Genomic DNA, 22,545 nt, shown 5'->3' with positions numbered 1-22,545 from the left:
GGTGTCCATAGTCCTACTTCGTCTGTCATTGAGCCAAGTATGTTTTACAGTTTTAGTCGATGAGTGGAAAATGGTTTTAATGTTGTTCTCCAATATCTTGGCAATCTTGGCTGTGGGCATCCCAGCATATAGAAGGAACACCAGACACTTTACATCTTCTTCTGGATCATCTACTTTCTTCTTCTTGCTTGGCTGGAGAGTTCATTTTATCTTTGTCTCTGAGTAGCCATTCTTGCAAAAGGTTTCCCTCATGCTGCAACCTGGTGTGTAGACTCTCCCTGTCACACATGGCTTGTGCCATAGCACAAGGGTGGTGAGCACACAGTTGCGTTGCGCTGGATGGTGGCAGCTATTGGTGTTTACGAACAGCTCCCTTCATGTCTGTTTTCTATAGACAGAATATCCCAGCATGACATCAAGTTTTTTTCCTTATCAGAATATCAAGGAAAGGCAGACATCCACTTTCTTCTAATTACATGGTGAATTTATGTTCTCTTGTATGCTGTTAAGTTAAGAAAGAAATTCCTGCAGGTTTTCTTCATCATGCGGCCACACCATGAATGTGTCATCCACATATCAGTAGTACTATGATGTGAACAAGGTGAAATCAGTGGATGGAACAGACAGGCAGAAGCAGGACGAGATACCAGGACCTTCCAACACTCCAGTAGTCCCCTCACCACCATCCATGAACCCCCCCCCCCCCCCCCCACCCTCTTTACGGAGGTACATGACTGGCTCAGCCATTGCAGATGAGTCATAGGAGCCTGAAGTCAAGTGCCTAGAAAGATACAAACTGGAACAAACTTGACACTTCACTTGAAGATGACAAACTGGAAACTTCTTGAAACGTTGCCACAGAATGGCGTCTTGACTTGGCTGATAATCCGAGATGACTTCATCACCAAAATTTGCCGAGAAAGCCTGCATTCCTTATGGCCTGAAAGCATTAAGCTACTCTTCATAATGGGTGCAGCACCTTACATGGTGAAAACTGCCAGTTCACTATACAGTAAAACTTCGCATGTGACTAGTTTAGCTCACATCTTACACATAGTAGCAAAAGTGATTCACAGCAAATTCAGTGATGCTGGAAAACTGGTTGGGTATATCAAAAAGGTATTTTTGAAAGCCCTGTCACACTGCAGAATTACAGTTATTAGTTGCAGACATTCCTTAACTCCATCTCCCACTTTGACAAGATGGGAGTTCTGGATTGATGCTCGCAGTTGTTACTCCCACAACTTCAATGTTGTGAAAATCATCATTGATTCAACCAGTAATTCAAATACACTGTTAAGGTAGTCAAGAAATTGCTGCAGGTTATCTTCATCATGCAGCCACATCTGCTGGGAAGATGTCATTTTAACTAGGCTGCATATTGGGTACTGCCATTTTAGCCACCTTCATTTGATAGGTGGCACTACCTCACCACTTCATACACATTGCATCCAAGTTTTAACTGTCTGCCACTTCCTGATGGAATGCCCATGTTTTTAATCGTTTACGTTCCTGCTTGGATTTCCCATCTGAGTTATTGGCTGTTTTAGCAAATGACACACGGGCTGTCGACTGCGTTTTATTTTTTACCCGCCAAAGCAATATAGTGAAAACCACTTAATTTTTAATTTTGGACCTCCATTTCTGTACGGTGTCTTTTTTAACCCTTTCTGCAAGTGCCTGTTTTTAGCTATCTTCTCTTATTTCAACTGGGACTGGTGTATAGTTGTTTAACTCTTCTCTCGTATTTCATGTTTGATAGTTTTGATTCGGGTGTTTAAAACAACTGTTTGTTTGCACCCTAAAGCAAAACAAAATTAAAAAAAAAAAACCAGCATGAATATTCATCCATGTGTCAGTGAAATGTCTTTACTTTCAGATTCATGGTTTTGAGAGCCAGTTTCTTGAAGCAACTTCAATTGGACTAGCTCAAGAATTAATATGCTCAAATTTCAAGGAAGCTTTCGTGCATAAATTTTGGATTTATTCCTTCTGCTGTAAGTGGTTTAGAGCAAACAGAAGTGCCACTAGTGAAGCATATACAAAGTGTAAAACTTTTCTTCTGCCGTTTGCCGATGGGTGGTGACAACGGTAAGTAGCGGTCGGAAGAAACAGATCACAGACGTCAGGCAGTTAACTTGGATCTTGGTCAACATAAACGCATTCAAACATTAATCAATTTTTGTCTGCATCACAAGGTTTTTTCTTGATTGAAAATGTCTGTTTATGAGCCTAATTCTCTTCATTTGCAGGAGGTATTACTGTTTTGTTTCAATATGAAGACAACAGCAGCTGAGTCTCAATCACATGCTCTCAAGTACATATGGTAAGGACGCTATTAGTGAAAGAAAGTGTAGTGAGTGATTTCAACACCCCAAGAATTGTGATTTTAATGTCGTAGACTGGCATAGTTGTGGAAGAGAGAATGTTTTCAAATATGCAGAATTGGAGACATTGCTGAGTGAAGACTTGCGTCTTGTAGGCACCTTTTCAAGGAGTTAAGATTTTTAACTGCACCATCAGAGCACATATATTCACTAATGAAATTCGTTACAAGTAATCCATCTCAATTTGCAAAGAACAGTGATGTTCATACATACAACACTAGAGGGAAAATGACCTTTCCTATCCGCTATTGAAGCTGTCAGTTGCTCAAAAAGGGGTACATTATTCAGCAACAAAGATCTTTGATCATTTTTGCCAAACAACATAAAGTGTCTGGCAGGTAGCAGATCAAGTTTTACATCTAGCTTAAAATCATTTCTTTTGGACAACTCCTACTTCATGGATGAGTTTCTGTTTCAGCAATGGGGGAAAAAATTGTACCTCTAAATGTAGTTGCATATGTAGAACAAAAAATTTCAGTAATATTAATATTAGCACTATTCATGTATATATCTTGCAATCTGACTTGTTCCACATCATATCGATAAAATAATCGGTAAAATAATCTATGGAACATGACATAACTAAACAAAAACTACAACAGCTTTAATATAATTTAGTAAACAACTGAAACTAATGATCTTAATCTGCACATTGTACATCTTTACACTGTAATTTGATCATTGTCTCCCATTTTCCTCACTTACATAGCATTCAGTTTAAAGAGATTTATCTTCATACTGGGTTCAATTCCCGGCTGGGTCGGAGATTTTCTCCGCTCAGGGACTGGGTGTTGTGTTGTCCTAATCATCATCATTTCATCCCCATCGACGCGCAAGTCGCCGAAGTGGCGTCAAATCGAAAGACTTGCACCAGCCAGATGAACGGTCTACCCGACGGGAGGCCCTCATCACACGACATTTCATGTCATCTTCATACTGCTTCATGCTCTTGCGAGTGACATACAGGGTGGTCCATCTGAAGTTTCAGATGAGATTATCTCGAAAACTATACATCTGGTAAAAATAGTGGGTAAGACAAGTCCGTAAACTGAAAGGGGGACATCAACTGATACTACACGAGAACCCCGGCCCCCGCACCCTTGGGTGGGGCAGGGGGCAACTTTTAAATCTGAAATGGAAAACCCCATTTTTTATTGCAGATTTGGATTCTCCATAAAAAAGTAATTAAGTTTTGTCTGAAACATTTTTTTCAAAACCATTGACAGATGGAGCTGAAATCAAGAAAAATTAAAATTGGTGAAGAACTCCGATTTATTTAGAATGATTTGAAAAGGACGCATCAAATCGATAAAAAATGCGCACCAATACTTTCATTATGTCAAATTAAACTATTTTTGTACAAAATATACCGTATCCCACTTTTAGCGTAACCCAGGAACGACGACATAGATGTAGTAGAATGATGTTCCCATGGAGTGCTTCATTAAAGTGAGCCCCTTGCCTCTCACAATTTGGGGTGCTTAATTAATTAAATTAGCCATGAAGAGATTGTTCAAAATTCTCCCCATTTGCTTCAATGCATATAGTCAATCGTCTGCGAAAGTTGTCCACAATTTTGAGCAGCACATCCCGTGGTATGGCTGCACACGCTCTTCAAATGCGTTGCTCCATATCGTTTCGGGTTGAGGGCTGTCTTTTATAAACAATATTTTTTTAAATAACCCAACAAGAAATAATCAGGAGATGTTAGTTCTGGTGAATGTGGAGGCCACTGAATTGGTCCGCTGTGTCCTATCCACCGACCAGGGTACCGTAAATTAAAAATGTTCTGCACATTTTTAGCATAATGGGGAGCTGCTCCATCCTGTTGGAACCACATTCGTTGCCTAGTTTCTAAATCAACATCTTCCATTAACTTCAACAAATCACTGTGGAGAAGTTGTAAATAAGATTCCCCAGTAACATTTTGGTTACAAAAAAATACGGTCCTATCAAGAAACCATTTAAAATTCCACACCAGACTGTTAACGACCATTTGTATTGATAGTCAACAGGTTGACAGGGGGCCAATAATGATAATCATGATGATTTAATTTGCCATTGTTTTTGGATGTGGCTTCATCGATGAACATAACATATCTAAAAAAATATCATTGTCACCTCGTATCATTTCCAAATGCACGTGTATTTGCATATCTTTTCGGCGTTAATGCCTGTGTAAGTGTGATATGATATGCATGATATTTATGTGACTTAAAAATCCTCAAACCAGTTGATTCAGGTATTCCAGTTTGTCTCTGAATCACAGGACTGCTAAGTTCGGGATCCAGTTGAACATATGTGAGAACGGTAAGGGCACAAGCATCATTTTCATTGTATTTGCAATGACGAGGCAGATACGTATCCATTTTGAGCTCATTGAGTGCAATTTTGAATAATGCTTTCGCTTGGATGTCGTCTGTTTAGGAAACGATCCGCACACAATTGCACAGCCGCAGCGTAATTGTTATGGCATTCACCTAAACTTAACATCATATCAACAATCGCTGTAGGAGGATAGTGAGCCATGTTTCGCTAAAGAATTATTTACTTTCGTCAGTTGATGTTTACGGTTCACAATCTGAAAGTGAAGTGACATCTGATCACACTACACCGACCTTTATACTGAGCCACAATTAGCAGTTTGGCTACAGTAGCGCCACAGTCAGGTGAGTAATGCAATTGTGAAGTTCCCTAACGAGATTTTAATACCATACTGCCACCCTCCATCAAAAACTGTGGCAGGTAGGATACATTTTGTAAAAAACAATAGCTTAATTTGGCGTAAAGAAAGAATTGGTGCTCAGATCATTCTAAATAAATCAGAGTTCTTCACCAATTTCAATTTTTCTCGATTTCAGTGCCATCTGTCAATGGTTTAAAAAAATGTTTCAGCAAAACTTGATTACTTTAACTGCCTTTGCCACCTCACCATCCTCCCCCACATTGGCCCTACTGGTTTTGGCCCTATTTTCCAAATCAAGGCAGCAGAGAGCTTCAGACCTCATCGGTGTATCGATGGAAGACATGGAACACAAGTGTCATTAATTACAGACACATACAGTGAGGGCACAGCCAGCAAGGTGAAAACAGCATCTTTAACCAAATGATCACAAAAGACCAGCTAGGCAACTGATTTTTAACCCACACTTCTCTAGATGATTCCACAATATTTACAGACTCTCAGATAATGAATTGGACTGCTCTTGCTGTTATGCAAGTCAGCAATGCCTGTGTGAGAGATGCCTGGAATAATGTTATGCTTTGGCACCTTTACAGACTGATGCACTGATTCAATCAAATGAACTACCACCATCTACCTTCATCATTACACCTACATTACTACGTACATGGCAACAGTGTTATAGTGGTAAAACCTTGTCACAGAACTAGTGAGATTACACAAAGGAACTACGGACTTCATATTACATAGCATTACAGTTGTTGTATCGGTGTTTATTATTATCTTAAACGAATCTATCCTACATTATTAGTTACTTGTCACACATTGTGTAAGCCTTGGGAATGTATAATATGTCAACAAGCCAAAGATGAACAAACCATTTATTATTTATATTGGTGTCAGATGCATTTTCTCTGGCCATGTGGATACAAAATTATTTTCTTGTTGGAAACTATTTGCCTTATTCTTTCAGTTTGCATTTAGGTTTGGATATCAGTAACTGTGTGAAAACACTTTGTGTTGGTATGGGTCCATGGTATGTTTGAACTTATGAATTTCATATGATTTACATGCAACCTTAAACTGAATACAGACATTAACTGATCCAGCCTCTAGGATTGTTGCAACAGAGCAGTGTCAATGCTCACTTGGTAGCTGTAGTGTCGAATGCAAGCAGTCGTGTTAAGACAAAGACATTTTTTAGAACACTATGATTTTTATATTGTTGACTCCAAGGATCTTGTCTGATAAACTTTTTTTGCAAAGGTAAAACTTGCAAGTATTTATAATAATCACAACCTGTTTCGTATAATCTGTCTATACTAATGTGAGTCAACTGAAGACTAATATGTGATCGAAACTGTTTTTGATAAGTAAAGTAAAAAATACAGCAGTTTTTGAAGAAATACAAAGACTTTTTAAATACATTGAAGCTGTGGAACGCTCCTCATAAAAATACTTTTTACGTTCATCAAATCTGTAGATTTGGTGAAAGCTTTTGACAATGTTAACAGGAAGACAGTTTAGAAGGTATCAGGGATAAAATAGAAAGAGCAAAAAGTTATCTACAATTTAAACAAAAACCAGACTGCATTTATAAACGACAAAGGACATGGAAGGGAAACAGCAGTTGAAAAGGGAGTGAGACAGGGCTGTAGCCTCTCCCTGATGTTATTTAATCTGTGTACTGAGTGAGCTGTAACAAAAAGTAAGGAGATAATGGGTTAAAATTGACAGAGAAGAAATAAAAACTTCTTGGTCTGGCAAGGACACTGTTATTTTGTAAGTGACAAAAGGATTTGGAATGTCACTTGAACAAAATGGATAACATATTGAAAAGAGATTATAAGTTGAACTACAACAAATATAAGACAAGGGAAATGGAATGCAGTCATTTTTATTCTGGTGACCATGATGGAACACTACAAGCATTCAACAGGTTTTGGTATTTGGGTGCCAAGATAACCTACAAAGTGGAGAGAAGGTATAAAATGCAGAGCAGCAATAGCAGGAACACTGTTCCTTAAAAAGAAAAAATTGCTAACACTGAATATAAATTCAAATATTAAAAATATACATTTAAATATTATAAAGTCTTTTCTGATGGATGTGTATGGGACGTAACCTTGTATGGAAGTGAAATGTACACGAAAAACAGTCAGAGAAGAAAAATCTTTGAAATGTGGTGCTACAGTAGAATGCTGAAGATTAGATGGGTACTTCAAATAACTTCAATAACAGGCCCTTCTATCTCTAAAAGGTAGTCCTTTGTGTGGATCCTAAGTGGTTGCAGCCAGTTATCGAAAAGGTGTTTCGTTGATGGATGGGCAACAGTATCAGAAATTATGATGGTGTTTCTAGTATCACCAACATATTTGCTAATAATTTATTTTCCTCTACTGCAGCTTTAAAGTGAAACAACAAATTTCTACCAACAGCAAATGCAGTTATGTGACATCTACGAAACAGCCAGATAATTGAAATGGCAGTGAGGGATGACAGGTGTTTGCATTTCACTCAACTGAACATCCCATGAATGCTGGATAAAATATATTTGTCTCCAAATGAAAGTAAATAGATGCAAAATATATAATTTAAAAGTATTATGTTATAAAAGAACTTACTCAAAAACGGGAATAACAATATCTTCCAGAAACTGAATTTGTAATTCTGGAATCCTTGCATTTTCCCTGTCCATCATTTCCAATGGCTTGTTTCCCATTGATTTCTCTAGATCACCTTGTGAAAAAAATTCTTCATATATAAGTTCCTAAAACAAATTTAAAAAAAATCATGTTGCTGATTCAGCAATTGAACATTATTTGTACATTTTTACATGTATTATTTCTGTGCAATTAAATAAAGAGAGGAAAAATCTAATTGCCTTGCTAAATTGCATCAGACTGACAGATATACACAGATGTTAGCACGTTCATTAGCATCTGTAACTTGGAGATTCATCATCGAACATAAGAGAGATGACAGGAATGGAGGATGATTGCAGCTGTTGTCAGAATGCTATTTTCTAATGGTACGGCCCCAATGCAGTAGTACTAACACAACTGTTTCATAAATTCTGACATTAGGACAGAAAATAACACTCTAAGTACACAAGGGTATAAACGTAAAAGCATTTGCTCAACAGAAAGCAAGTACTATTCAACATCATTCAGGACCAATTATCTATTAATTAAATTTCAATCTGCAATTTTCATTCACTTAAACACTTAGTCACTTAAATTTGCCAACATTACATATACAAATAAACCACCGTAACTTGTACCTACTGAGCTTGATTTTAATTTTCAGTGGGAAAGGAGAGAAGTAAAAAGACTGTCAGTGTGTTGGTGGAATAGAGGACTGTGCAGTGCTAGAATGGGAACAGGGATGGGGATATATTGGTACAGGACAAGTACTAACAAAGGTTGAGGCGAGGAGGGTTACAGGAACATAGGATATATTACAGGGAGAGTTCCCAACTGGGCAATTCCTTCCCATCCAAATGAGCTTTTCTAAATTGGACAGGTGGGAACTCTCCCTACAATATTTCTCACGTTCCCATATCTCTCCTGGTCTCAACCTTTGTTAGTCATTGTCCTCTACCCTCACGCCCCCCAATACCTTTCCCTCTTCCCATTCCAGCATTACATAGCCCTCTATCCCACTAATGCACCCACAGTCTTTTTACATCTGTCCTTTTCTGCAGCCCCACACCGTCCCCCTGCCCTCTGTCTAATCTCCCAACTACCTACCAACCCTACACTCTCCCCACCTCATCCCAAGCAGCACTTTACTGTCCCCCAACTTTACCCCACTATCCCTCCTCCTCACCACCCCAGCCTCCTCCTTGCCACCACCACCCATCACGCACTGCTGCTCACAGTCAGGCCTTGGCAGCCAGAGACTGTAGTCACACGTGTGTGAGTTGTGTTTGCATGAGTACGGGTGTATGTTATCTATTCTGATGAAGGCCTTTTTGGCTGAAAGCTTTGTTTGACAGTCTTTCTGTAGTACATATCTGTGACTCAACGTCTCTGCTATATTGTGAGTACCAACTATTCTTTTCATATTATTGTCATTATTCCATTCTGGATTTTCCATTGTTAACAATGTTATTTCTCAGGATACAAAAAATTAAGCAATGTCAGCTTAATAGCTAACATGTGCACATTGTAAAATAATTCAGTGAAGTTGAAGTATTTTAATCCACCTGATGACAATGGGATGTTGATAAAATTGGTAATAATGTTAAAAATAAGAGGTACTGAACAAGCATACAATTAAGTTTTTTTTGTATCTATCAGGCAGAGCCCTTAACAAGCAGTCCATTATACAGAAGAGAAATTTTTGACGATGCTATTGTGACAGAGAATTTTAATTTTTACATACAAAATTACAAGTTGATACTAGACCCAGCACGTCTGTACACATATATACCTCTTCTGGCAGCAGCATGAACTATCGTGCAAATATGGAAAACACGTTACTGTGGACTGGGGAGTCTAGGCCCGGCAAAACAGCACTCTGCAAGCGCTATGGCTGTGCTCCTGCCTAGTGCTCTGATTGAAGCAGCGAGTGAGGTCGAGGAGAGAGGCGGAAGAGGAAAAGGCTGCAGCTGGACATCACCAGAGTGAGGCAGTCAACTTTTTACATTTTGCTAACAATACTAGTTGTTTTAATTTGATTAGGAATACAGTGGCATCTACACACTTATCGAAAAAGTGGAGAAGCTACATTACTCAGTGCCAAACTAAACCAATTCTGTTTTACTTTTCATACAGTTTCAATGCCGTGCAAAGTGCTTAGTATGCCATCGTGCTATGATGAGCTGGAAAACTGGAAAAAACAGTCAGTAGAACACTATTACACCATCAGTCACAAGTAAAATATGATGCACTTGTTTTATGACAAGCGACGAGGCATGCTGGCTGAACTTAAGGTGGTTATCAGGGAAAATATTGAGTTACAGGTAAATAGAGCAGTGATGAAATCTTTAATGGTGGGCATTGCCAATTATTTTAATTCATTATACCTTTTAATGCAATGGAACAATAATTCAGTAATGGGTTACGGCAAACGAGATTGATGTTATCAAACAAGAATTGCTCTAGTGGAAAAATCAGCTTCAAGTTCATGGCATGGGATATTTATTGAAACTCATGGCAGTCATCTGTGGTCAGGCATGACTGGCTACCTTTCAATAATTGAAACATTTCATCATGAGTTCCCAAAGTGTTTGCACGTTCTTGCACACCAAACACCAACTTCAATTTATTGCTAGACCAATCTCACTTTTGGCTGCTGATATGCCAGAACATTACCTCCAAGTTGAGCTGATAGACATACAGCATAGCACCTGGATCAATGACCTGTTTGTCTAATCCACTAATTTACACAAAACTCTTAAAAATATTACCCCAAACGCAATATCCTCGGCTGCACAGACAAGCTGTTAAAGTTATTTTAATGTCTGGTTCAACATACATGTGCAAACGGTATTTTTTTACAAAACTGACAAAGGCCAATCAGATTTAATAATGTTTAATCTGTGTAACTCCAAGTAACTACGTCGCAAACCATGGTTCCAGATATATTACATATTCTGTAACCAAAATGTTTTAGTGATTCAAGAATTTCTGTGTAAATTCTAGAACCACTCAGCCTTCTACGGTCTCGACACACGAGATTCTAGATATGAGTGTGGGATGGTAGAATCCTACCTACTGTGCGTCACATGTCTGTGTGCGCAGGTTTCGGGAAAAAGGTAGAAGCACCGGTCAAACGGCACTGACTAGTACCCGTCAGAGAATACACAGGTGTGTTAGTGAGTGTGCAAGGATGAACTATAGAACCTATATTCAGCTCTGTGCTTATTGTGTCAATGAATATTGTTATGTGGAGCAAGAACAGTTGAAAAAGTACTCCTGTAACCTCTTGACTCAGCCTTGGTAGAGGCAAGATGTATTTTCTGAAAGTCATGGTAGTCAAACCAACTTCCTTTTAACTGTAAGTCATATTGTTTCTAATGTTCGAAAGTACGAGGTACTTACAGAAAGTTACATATATATGTTGAAAGTGTGAATTATATTGTGCATGAAAGTCAAATACACCACTGATTGACGAAATGTAAGGTTTGTATATCTACTTTCATACTTTAAGTCAACAGAATGTTAGAACATGGTGACTTGTGTGAAAGCACCGAAAGAAAAAAAAAAAAGGAATTTTCAGTCAAAAATGAGAAAAGAAGCTGTTGTGTGATGCCAAAGCAACTAAACATAATACAACAAGGAATTTACTCTGAGACATTGGAATATGCTCAAGTATATAATGGAGCAAAATTTGAATGAAAAATGGTGAAGACATGAAAAATTCACAACGATAAAACAGCAAAGGAGATTTCAACATCTTTGTCTAAGAAGAAATACACATAGAATGTCTCAACCAAGACGATTCAGTGCAGGGAGTATACAGCTCTCACACATGTCGCAGGGACGCAAACACGGAAACCAATGTACATCCGACACCACCGGCAGCAGCTGCTGACCTGCCTCCACATCCACTCACCTATGCTACGAGAATTCCATGCGTGAGCGTGAAACAAGACTTCATTACTTTAGCACGAATTGGTACAAGATACTGTTGAGTGAACTTTATTTGTGTAGTTATCACATTTAAAGTTAGTTTTAAATGCTTACGAGATCTAAAGCATACAAGAGTACGGAAAATATACAACAGGTTGGAAACACTCAAGAACCGGCTATGGCCATGAAAGTTCGATAAGAAGTGCCTGACTGGGCTGAGATGATAAATTTAATTAAAGCTCAGAGTCTGCAATTAAATGCTCAGAGTGAGACTCTAAGGAAAGAGATGGGCTTGGTAAATTCTCAATTAAATGCTCAGAGGGAAACTAAATATTCACACAACTAATTTGGGTTTGTCAACTCCCATAGCAAGGAACTTAGTAATCTATGTGAATGCATGGGTGCTTTGAAGACTGAATTTGACACCATAAGTAATAAAGTAGAGAATTTAAAAGTAGATTTAAAGAATGAGCTGACAAATTCTTTGATCACTCATAAAAATCATGTTTACTGACCTTAGTCAGAAACAGAATGATACCTTTCAAGATTTGTCGAGAAGGTTAGAACTTAACATTGAGAACAAATGTAATAATGTAGAATCAGAACTTATTGAAAAGTTAGAATCTTTTGAAAATGTGTACAATATTAAATAAAATGGTGTAAGACAGGGAATGTATACTTTGAAAGAGAGTGTAGATAAGCAGAATGAGGTAATACCAGTCATTAAAAGGTGTCAATACACGGGTAGATAATGTAGAAAGAAATTTCAAAGAGAAAATAGCTAGCTCTGATATTATAAATGTAATTAGTTTGGAGGAACAATTCGGGGAAATTATAGATCGAAAAGTTACCGAGAGAATAACATCCAGCAATGTATTGCCCATTCTTTTTTCTGTACTTAATGCTACCAGGAAGGGTATGGACGACCTGTGGAAAGAGATAAAGCTTAGCCAAGATAAAGTAGAAAAAAGAGTATCTTCACCTAACATTGTATTAACTAGTGAAGGTGTGACTGATTTAAATGGGGAGCTAATTCAGGGTTATCTAGGCAGTTCCCTTAGTTTAAGGTGGATGGAGAGGTACATCTGACACATTTCTAAAAAAGATTTAACCAGGCTTTGCCAAAAAATTTGGAAGATTCCAAGAAGATCAAATTTGTGGAGGAGTACCTGCTATGGGAAGCCTCAGAATGGGGGACAGTAAATATCGAGAATTTTTCCTCTTGGGAAGACTTTCAAAAGAAATTTAAAGAAAATTACTGGTCTGCCAGTGCTCAGAATAAAGCTAATATCAGATCCATGGGACCCAGACGGAGTAATCTATCCCCCAGGGACCTTAACATTCTGAGTTAACGGGCAGAGTGATGACCACTGGATCCCGAGTTTTTTTCGGTGTTTCTTCCAAAATAGTTTTCCTGCATCGAATTCCTTTAAAATCTAAAACTCTCTCACTGCTTAGAAAACCAGATATGACTATAAAATAGAGAACAACTTAAGAGAATCACAAAAAAGTGATGTCTAGACGAAATAAATCAAACAGAGTATTATGTTTGTGGAAAATATAATATGATGTGAGTAGCTGAACAACTGTCATACCACAGCATTTAAATTTTCTATTTTTTGTAGAGGATTTTATATATTTTGTGAGATGTAATATACTTGGGAGGGTTTGTATAAATTTAGAAAGGGGTGGGTACTAAAGCTAAAATCATGATTTACAAGAACAGATAAATCCTGACTAATACACACATCACACCTTACAAACAACCCTCACAAACAAGTGTGCCTGATTCTTCTTCATTTGCCGTTTCCACAGAGTTGCTAAGATTTCCTCTGGGGACCTCAAAAGATAAAGGTGGGACAAGCCCATTCTGTAGGAGACAATTTAACACCAAACCTCCTCAGGTGTCTCACTCAAGTACCCCAGTAGGGATCCTGGGGAAGGGGTTAGGAAGGGTTTCCTGTCTTCTGTTTTTTTTTTTTTTTTTTTCTTTCTCTTCTTTGATCCTAGCATCCATATCTACTTTTTCCTTTCTTACTTCTCATCTTGAGGACCTGTCCATTTTTTCCCTCTTTCGATATTAATAAACTTCTATCACTGAAGTCCCCCCTTATTTCCGTGGTTACTAATAATCTACATCTTACTATCATGAACCATGGACCTTGCCGTTGGTGGGGAGGCTTGCGTGCCTCAGCGATACAGATGGCCGTACCGTAGGTGCAACCACAACGGAGGGGTATCTGTTGAGAGGCCAGACAAACGTGTGGTTCCTGAAGAGGGGCAGCAGCCTTTTCAGTAGTTGCAGGGGCAACAGTCTGGATGATTGACTGATCTGGCCTTGCAACATTAACCAAAACGGCCTTGCTGTGCTGGTACTGCGAACGGCTGAAAGCAAGGGGAAACTACAGCCGTAATTTTTCCCGAGGACATGCAGCTTTACTGTATGCATGGAGAGCTGCATCAAACCAGTCTCAGGACTGATGACAACAACAACATTTCCGTGGTTACTAATAATCTACATCTTACTATAAAATAGTAATGAGTAATGGATACATAAGGAAAAGGTGTGATCAATGTCAGTGCAATAAAAACTCTGATGAATTGAAGGATAGTTGGACATAAATAGTATATGTAGACATAATATCTATTGAAAATATAGAAGTGTTGAGTAGTTGAAGACTAATATATTAAAGAATGAATGCGAAGTTTAAAATAGATTTATAGCTTCACCAGAATATACTTTATTATGGTATACAAAGAAATGTATACTAGGGTAATGAACTGTGAGGCCTACTCAGAAAGGATAAGGGTGGTGTACCTGGCATTCACTAAGTATAAAGGGCAAGCGTACCTATGTGGAGAAAGGACGATCTGAGGCCTAAAAAACAGGGATGTTTATAAGGGGCGTACCTACCAGAATGGAAAGAGGAAGTGCTCTCATGAGGTCAACCCACAAGCAAGGTATAGGTGCTGATCCTAGAAGAAGGGGACAGTATCGTGACAAAAGTCACAGATTTTATACCCAGCTTTTTACCACCTCGAACTCACGATATTCTAGATATGAGTGTGGGATGGTAGAATCGTACCTACTGTGTGTCACATGTCTGTGTAAGCAGGTTTAAAATCAGTCGTGGGAAAAAGACAGATGAGGCAGTCGAATGGCACTGACACGTACCCGTCAGACAATACACAGATATGTTAGTGAGTGAGCAAGGAAGAACTATGGAATCTATATGCAGCTCTGTGCTTATTGTGTCATTTACTATTGTTATGTGAAACAAGAACAGTTGAAAAAGTACTCTTTTAATCTCGCGACTCAGCCTTGGTTGAGGCAAGACGTATTTTCTGATTCATTTTAAGAAAGTCATGGTAGTCAAGCCAATTATTTTTTTTAATTGCAACTCATTTTGTTTCTAATGTTAGACAGTATGAGGTACTTACTGATACTTGAAAGTGTGAATTATATTGTGCATCAGAGGCAAACACATCATTAACTGGGGAAAAGGAAAGTTTTTATTTCTACTCATTTTATAAGTAGAAAGAGGCTTAAAAGTTCCTGTACCTAACACTGTTTGATGGAGAAGAAGTCAACAGATATTCCAGCAGCTGACTATCCCGTAAAGAAGAGGGACCGCAAAATTATAAGTAAGTCACCTCATAAAGAAGTGGGGTGTGGTTTGGGGAAATAAATCTGTATAACCCACACCCACACTCACACTTTAGGTTGTGAGAATGTTATAAAGTGTATAAATTTATAAATGTCATAACATTAAATGCCTGTACATATAGCTTTTTGTACTTCTGCTCACAGTACTAGCACTGTTTAACGTACTTATTCAATTAAATATTTATTTCTTTAATAGAAAAATAAAAAGTTGAAAATAAAGACTAGTGACACAGTCCTCCTTATAAACCTATGCTGCAATATTCGCCTCTCAGAAATAGTTGCAATGTATTTTAAACACATCTTCCCCATGCCCACAGCTGTCAGCACATAGGCATCTGACTCACACACATGCTTGGAACAGCACAGTGGTGGGGGAAGCTGGAGCACACAGCAGGCTCCTAGAGCACAAGCGCGATCCACAAGTGTAAATCTCGGCCCGGCCTAGTCTAGTCCATTTTTTGAGGGTAAAAATCTCATTCCAATTTAAAAGTTGCATACAGTGTAGGCTATCTCAACAAAAACATAACCTCCTGCTTTTGCAGGTGTCATTACAATCTAACTGATTTGCCACATTTCTGATGACCAGTAGAAGCTCCAACACTACTAGCTATGACAGCAAGTTAGCAGACAATTTGGAATTAACAAACTTTGGCAGAGCTGTTCATTTCTTATAAAAAGGTATGCAATAGCATGCACAAAACAATACTTTGGGATTTTGTTATGGGATGATCATTCAGCGGCAGTTACTCAATTAGTTATTTGTACATTCCATGGATCATAATTGTGTCTCAATGGAAAACCTGAAATGTGCTGAGGATTTTCACAATACCTTAATGTGCACACATTAATTTAGGCATAACTACACAGAGGATATTCTGTGGAGTAGGAGTAGTTGTCAAGCAGGTACAACTTCAATTAGAATTTGAAGTTAATTTTATTAGCCATTAAATTCTTTGTATCACTGGTTAGATGATCAGACATCTTTATGACTGAATTTCTCATTCCTTTCTGTGTCACACTAATGGTGGGTGATTGATAATGTAAACCATTTCTTGTTCTAGTATTACTTTTCCAGATGCATCTATTGGTTTTCAACTGTGACTGTGTAAAGAGCCTACCCTTCAGTCATGGGATGTGACTAGAAAGGCACAAGATCAGGTGAAGTCAGCACACCCAATTTCCGCCAGTCTTCCACAAAGGTCGCTGACATTGATGGACTTTGTTGCATGTAACTATTAAGTGCAGCCAATGGAACAGTGGTACGGTATCATTCCCTGTAGCAGGGAATGGAGTGGAGGTACAGTATCACTCTGCTCAGCAGCCGACAGCATAGAGAAGCTGCATCACTCTTTAATATTACGGGACCAGAAGGACCTGTGAAGTAAGTTACTACAAGCATGGTCATTTAACAATGCTGTTAAATGGCTGGAAAGCCATGAGTTTTGCCATTTCAATAGACAGTGTGGAAGCAAGTTCACTTGCTGCTTGCAAGTAGTGAACTAGGTTGGTGGTCTAGTGCACAGTTTTTATACAATTAATCCTTGAAGGTGAAGGAACCACAGAACTTATAACACATATAAACTGAGCTGCAAGCAGTCATCTCACAATAAAAAACCAAATTTTCATTACATTAGTGCCAGTTCTGTGTGAATTAATGTAACTAGACCATAAGTTTCTAATGCATAAAATAATATATCTGATGTTCAGGATTCAGTGCAAGGCTTTCATTATGGTAAAACAATGAGTCTACTTCATATCCCATTGTGATTTATGTTGTTGCAAATGAACTAATGCACGGCAAAAGCATGTGATTTATAAGTGACATACAAAAACATGACACAGTAGTTGTTTTTTTCATGATGGAACTGGTAAGCTTCAGAAAACAGATGGTAACTGAGTTGCACAAAAATTTTTTTAATGATGGATCTGATGGAAATTGATTTTTTTTTTAAAAAAACCTCACATATATGATTTTAAAAACATTTACTCATTTGTGTCACCATCATTAAGATTATGGTATAAAAGCTACATCAAATTTACCTGACATCAGTCAATGAAATTTGCATGTGATGGGGTTGAATGAATTGTAAAATGACTGGCAGCAATGGGTAGATTGAGGTGCTCCAAAGAAAAGAAAATTCCATTTGATTTGTGTACTTTACTTCATCAAAACTTGACAAAAATAAAATTCATTTTTACTATCAGAATCCAGGTAGAATAATTCAGCACAGGAAAAGAATAAAAATTTTCCTCTGCATACACAGTTGCCCATAAAAGAGAAACTGCAATTTGTTCCTACTGATTTGCAAAAAGTTTTCAAGTGACAAAGTTTCAGGAAATTTCCCGTCATTTGGATGCCAAAATTTTGTATTCAGTAGAGGATAAACCAGCATCTAAAGTTTCAACTTTGGAGCCAGAACAGTACAATTTCTGAATTTGTGACACTAGAATGTTCTTTTAAAGGTGTCAGTTCCTAAATCACGCCCTCTGAGTAAAAACTACTGTTACCAATCTGCACTAAAATAACAATTGGATGCAAAATTCAAACTGTTATAACATTGGTAAACAGATAACTTAGTTGACAGATTACTGCTTCGGATTCATTCAGCAAGCCACCTAAGGTTTAGGAACATTGGCTAGTCAGCATTTTGTGAGGCTTGGGAACCTCTTCTGAGCAACACACTAACAGGCTAGGGAACTTTGGTTGGACCTGTCTGGCTATTTAGTCTCACCCCTTGGTAATGGGGATGTCATTCTCTTCAGAGAGGTAGTCACCATGAACAAGCACAAGGCCGGCCGCGGTGGTCGAGCGGTTCTAGGCGCTTCAGTCCGGAACTGCACGACTGCTGCGGTCACAGGTTCGAATCCTGCCTCGGGCATGGATGTGTGTGATGTCCTTAGGTTAGTAAGGTTTAAGTAGTTCTAAGCTCTAGGGGACTGATGACCTCAGGTGTTAAGTCCCACAGTGCTCAGAGCCTTTTGAACCATTAGACAAGCACAAGGAGAGCATCAGGATCAGCCACAAACCCTTTCTTTAAATGGACTTCACTGAATTTACATGTTAACTCAAAATGAGGTGACTGGTTTTTAAGATATGCCATGCTGTTTAAAAATTTCAACTTTTGCTTAGCGCAATATAATATGATTTCTCTTTCTCTCAAAATACATTTTATAATTACCATAGATACATGAATAATCCACACACATCTTTTCTCAAATTTAAGTATAAAAAACTGGAGCGCACAGATTAACTGTAAAAAGGTTGGTACTGCTCCACTTCCAACAATATATCCTGTTATACTACAGTGTGCACCCATGGTCTAGGGGTAGCGTCTTTGATTAGTGATCAAAATGTCATTGGTCCTGGGTTCGAAATCCATCATCACTTAAATTTTGATTAATAATCAGCATTGGCGGCTGAAGATTTCCGGCATAAGAAGTCAACCTTGTCAAAGAGAGCAGAGGAGCAGGCAGAGGTTCACAGCACTCTCTTGTCCTTGGGGTGGGAAACTGCCCCTAAAGGTGGAAGAATCAGCAATGATCAATGGGAAGAGGATGCAGAAGGCAATGGAAACCACTGCATTAAAGACCATAATGTGTATCCACAGGGCATGTGGCCTGCAACTGAAAAAATGTCATGATGATCTATCCACTGGCAAAAGATTCCAGAATAGTCCCCCATTCAGATTTACAAGCGGGGACTGCCAAGGGGGAGGTGACCATGAGAAAAAGATTTAATAACTAACGAAAAGATAACATTCTATGATTCGAGGCATGCAATATCAGAAGCTTGAATGTGATAGGGAAAATGGAAAATCTGAAAAGGTAAATGCAAAGGCTCAAGCTAGATATAGCAGGGGCCAGTGAAGCGAAATGGAAAGATGACAAGGATTTCTGGTCAGATGAGTGTAGTGTGACGTCAACAGTATCAGAAAATTATATAACGGTAGGATTCATTATGAATATGAAGGTAGGGCAGAGAATGTGTTACTGTGAAGAGTTCAGTGATAGGGTTGTTGTTATCGGAATCGACAGCAAACCAACAGTGACAACGATAGTTTGGGTATATATGCCGATATCGCAAGCTGACGATGAGGAGATAGAGAAAGTATATGAGGATACTGAAAGGGTAATACAGTATGTAAAGGGAGATGAAAATCTAATTGTAATGGGGGACTGGAATGCAGTTGTAGGGTTGGTTGGTTTAAAGGCAGGTGAAGGGACCAAACTACGAAGTCCCTTGTTCCTAATAAAACAAAGCCACAAGCGTGAGAATAAAATGGACAAAACATATAACACAAAACAGAAAGGAAGGAAAAGTCACAAGAACAAAGCTAAGTCAACGAACATTAAAAGGAACAAAAGAGGACAAGAAAACAACAGAGATGCTAGAAACAGAAGAGAGTAAAACATGAAAGCAGATTACAGCGGCTGGCCAACCACAAGAATAAAAAGGGAAAGCCAGCCACTCTGCAACACATTAAAACCTCCACCCTAGAAGCATTAGGGTGGAGGACACAAAGGGACAAAGGACATGCACTAAAACCTACATAGAAGTATAAAACCCACTCTCATGGATAAAACGTAAAACTAAAGCTGTTGTGGAGGCATTGTTACCCAACGCCGAAGGCAGGGTGCTGGAAAGTTAAAAGTCTGCCACAGAGTGGCTAAAAGTGGGCAGTCCAGCAAGAGGTGGACAACTGTCATTTGGGAGCCACAGTGACACTGAGGTTGGGTCCTCACAACGGAATAGGTAACCATTCGTTAGCCACGTATGGCCAATGCAGAGCTGGCAGAGGACAACTGATTCCCTGTGAGAAGCCTGCATGGAAGACTTACACACACTAATAGTCTCCTTAATGACATGCAGTTTGATGTGTGTGCTGTTATGCCATTCCATCTCCCACAGCCAGAAAACCCTGCAGTGTAAGGCAAAATGCAGGTCAGCTTCAGAGATGCCTATCTCCAGAAGCGGTTTCCGCATCGCCTGTTTGGCCAGCCTGTCGGCAAGTTCGTTACCGAGGATTCCGACGTGTCCTGGGGTCCACATAAACACCACGAAATGGCAGGACTGTTCCAGGGCATAGATGGGACTCCTGAATGGACGCTACGAGAGGGTGGTGAGGGTAGCACTGGTCGATAGCTTGTAGGCTGCTCAATGAGTCAGTACACAGGAGAAATGACTCGCCAGGGCATGAGCGAATGTACTCAAGAGCATGAGATATGGCTGCCAGATCTGCAGTGAAAACACCACAGCCAACTGGCAAGGAGTGCTGCCCAATATGTCCTCCATGAACATATGCAAAGCCTATGTGACCATCAGCCATTGAGCCGTCGGTGTAAACCACTTCAGAGCCCCGGAGCACATCAAGAATCGACAGGAAGTGACAGCAGAGAGCGGCGGGGTTAACGGAGTCCTTAGGGCCATGCAAAAGGTCCAGACAAAGCTGTGGCTGAGGCGTACACCACGGAGGCGTACGTGAAGTAGAGGTGGTAAAGGGAAGGACTTCAGTTCAGGGAGGAGGGGCCGTACGGGAACTGCAATCGTTAGCCCCGATCTGGGCGGCTGATGCAGGAGATGGGCTGCTGTGGGCAGGAAAAGAGGACGGTAATTTGGATGCTCAGTGGAACTATGAACGTGTGCTGTGTAACTGGTGAGCAGTTGCACACATCTCACCTGCAGTGGAGGAACACCAGCCTCCACCAGTACGCTGGTCAGCGGACTCATCCTAAAAGCACCTGTCTGTAATCGGCTCCCACAGAGGTGCACAGGGTCAAGTAAATGCAATGCTGAAGGTGCTGCCGAACCATGAACCACACTCTCGTAGTAAATTCAGGATTGGACAAGGGCTCTGTAGAGCTGCAGCAGTGCAGCGCGATCTGCACTCCAATTGGCGTTGCTCAGGCAATGGGGGGCATTGAGGTGCTGCCAGCACTTCTGCTTAAGTTGATGAAGATGAGGGAGCCAAGTCAATTGAGTGTTGAAAACCAGTCATAGGAATTGATAAGTCTCCCCTACAGTGAGTGGATCGTCATTAAGGTAAAGTGCGGGTTCCAGATGAACGGAAGGACGCCGACAGAAGCGCATGACACATGACTTTGCGGCTGAAAACTGGAAGCCGTGGGCTAGAGCCCATGACTGCACCTTGTGGATGGCTCCCTGGACGTGCCACTCAGCAACAACATTCAAGAGGCAGTTTACAACTCAGAGTCACCAGCTGCTACCGATTTATTGCCTGAGGAGTCTATATCCATGGGGTCTGAGGGCCTGGCGAGATCAAGGTCCTCAGTGGACGCCAAAATCTCCACCCTATCGTCAGGTGCAGAGCTTGTAGGTAGCAGTGGTGTGGGTACCACCGCAATTTCCTTGGTCTTAGGGGTTTTCTTTTTGGATTTCTCTTGTTGCTCCTTGGGTTTCCCTGGCTGGGAGGACTTCACTGGACCAGTCTAAGGGACTGAGGATGAGCATGAAGCCCTACAACCAGTTGCTTTTGGGCTCTTCAGCCACTGGCAGGTGTCGTCTTTCCCACTAGGAGAAACTTGGGAAGGCAGTGACCGAAGGGACCCCTTCCTAGCGAGAGAAGCCGAAGAAGACTTATGTTTCTCCGGCCTAGAAGTGGGGATGGACGTCCCCGATGGTCATGAGGGTGTCGCTCTAGAGCCGGCCGCGGTGGTCTCGCAGTTTTAGGGGCGCAGTCCGGAACCGTGCAACTGCTACGGTCGCAGGTTCGAATCCTGCCTTGGGCATGGATGTGTGTGATGTCCTTAGGTTAGTTAGGTTTAAGTAGTTCTAAGTTCTAGGGGACTGATGACCACAGCAATTGAGTCCCATAGTGCTCAGAGCCATTTGTTGCTCCAGAAGTAGGTGGTGCAGGAGCAACAGGGAGGGAAACGCCCCCCACCATCAAGAGGGCAGGTGTAGTCTTCCAGCTCTGAGAGGTGACCTGGGTTGGTGGAGCTGATGGTGCCAGAACTGTTTTAGTGGCGGCGTAAGATGATGTCATACACACAGGATACAGTCATTCAAATTCTCTCTTACCCTCAGTGTAGGTAAGTCTGTCCAGGGTCTTTTACTCCACGATTTTCCTTTCTTTATGGAGAATCCTGCAGTCTGGTGAGCAAGGCGAATGGTGCTCTCCGCAGTTGACACGGACGGGAGGAGAGCACATAGAGTATTGGGATGTGATGGGCGTCCACAATCTCGACATGTGAGGCTGGAAGTGCAGC

The 22,545-nt window shown here is 40.1% G+C and overlaps 1 protein-coding gene across 1 annotated transcript in view; it reads right to left on the bottom strand.

Annotated features, from left to right (window-relative positions):
* Positions 1-22,545, bottom strand: part of LOC126278948 (cGMP-dependent 3',5'-cyclic phosphodiesterase-like) — a 231,020-nt gene that overhangs the window by 3,316 nt on the left and 205,159 nt on the right. The window contains exon 13 of the mRNA XM_049979225.1: positions 7,695-7,840. Coding sequence (XP_049835182.1) covers positions 7,695-7,840 — 146 coding nt within the window. The remainder of the gene's footprint in view (positions 1-7,694; positions 7,841-22,545) is intronic.

Source organism: Schistocerca gregaria, chromosome 6, assembly GCF_023897955.1.
Source record: "Schistocerca gregaria isolate iqSchGreg1 chromosome 6, iqSchGreg1.2, whole genome shotgun sequence".
In the NCBI taxonomy this organism is placed as follows: domain Eukaryota; kingdom Metazoa; phylum Arthropoda; class Insecta; order Orthoptera; family Acrididae; genus Schistocerca; species Schistocerca gregaria.
The sequence above is the reverse complement of the archived record's forward strand: the minus strand, read 5'-3'. Positions and strand labels throughout refer to the sequence as shown.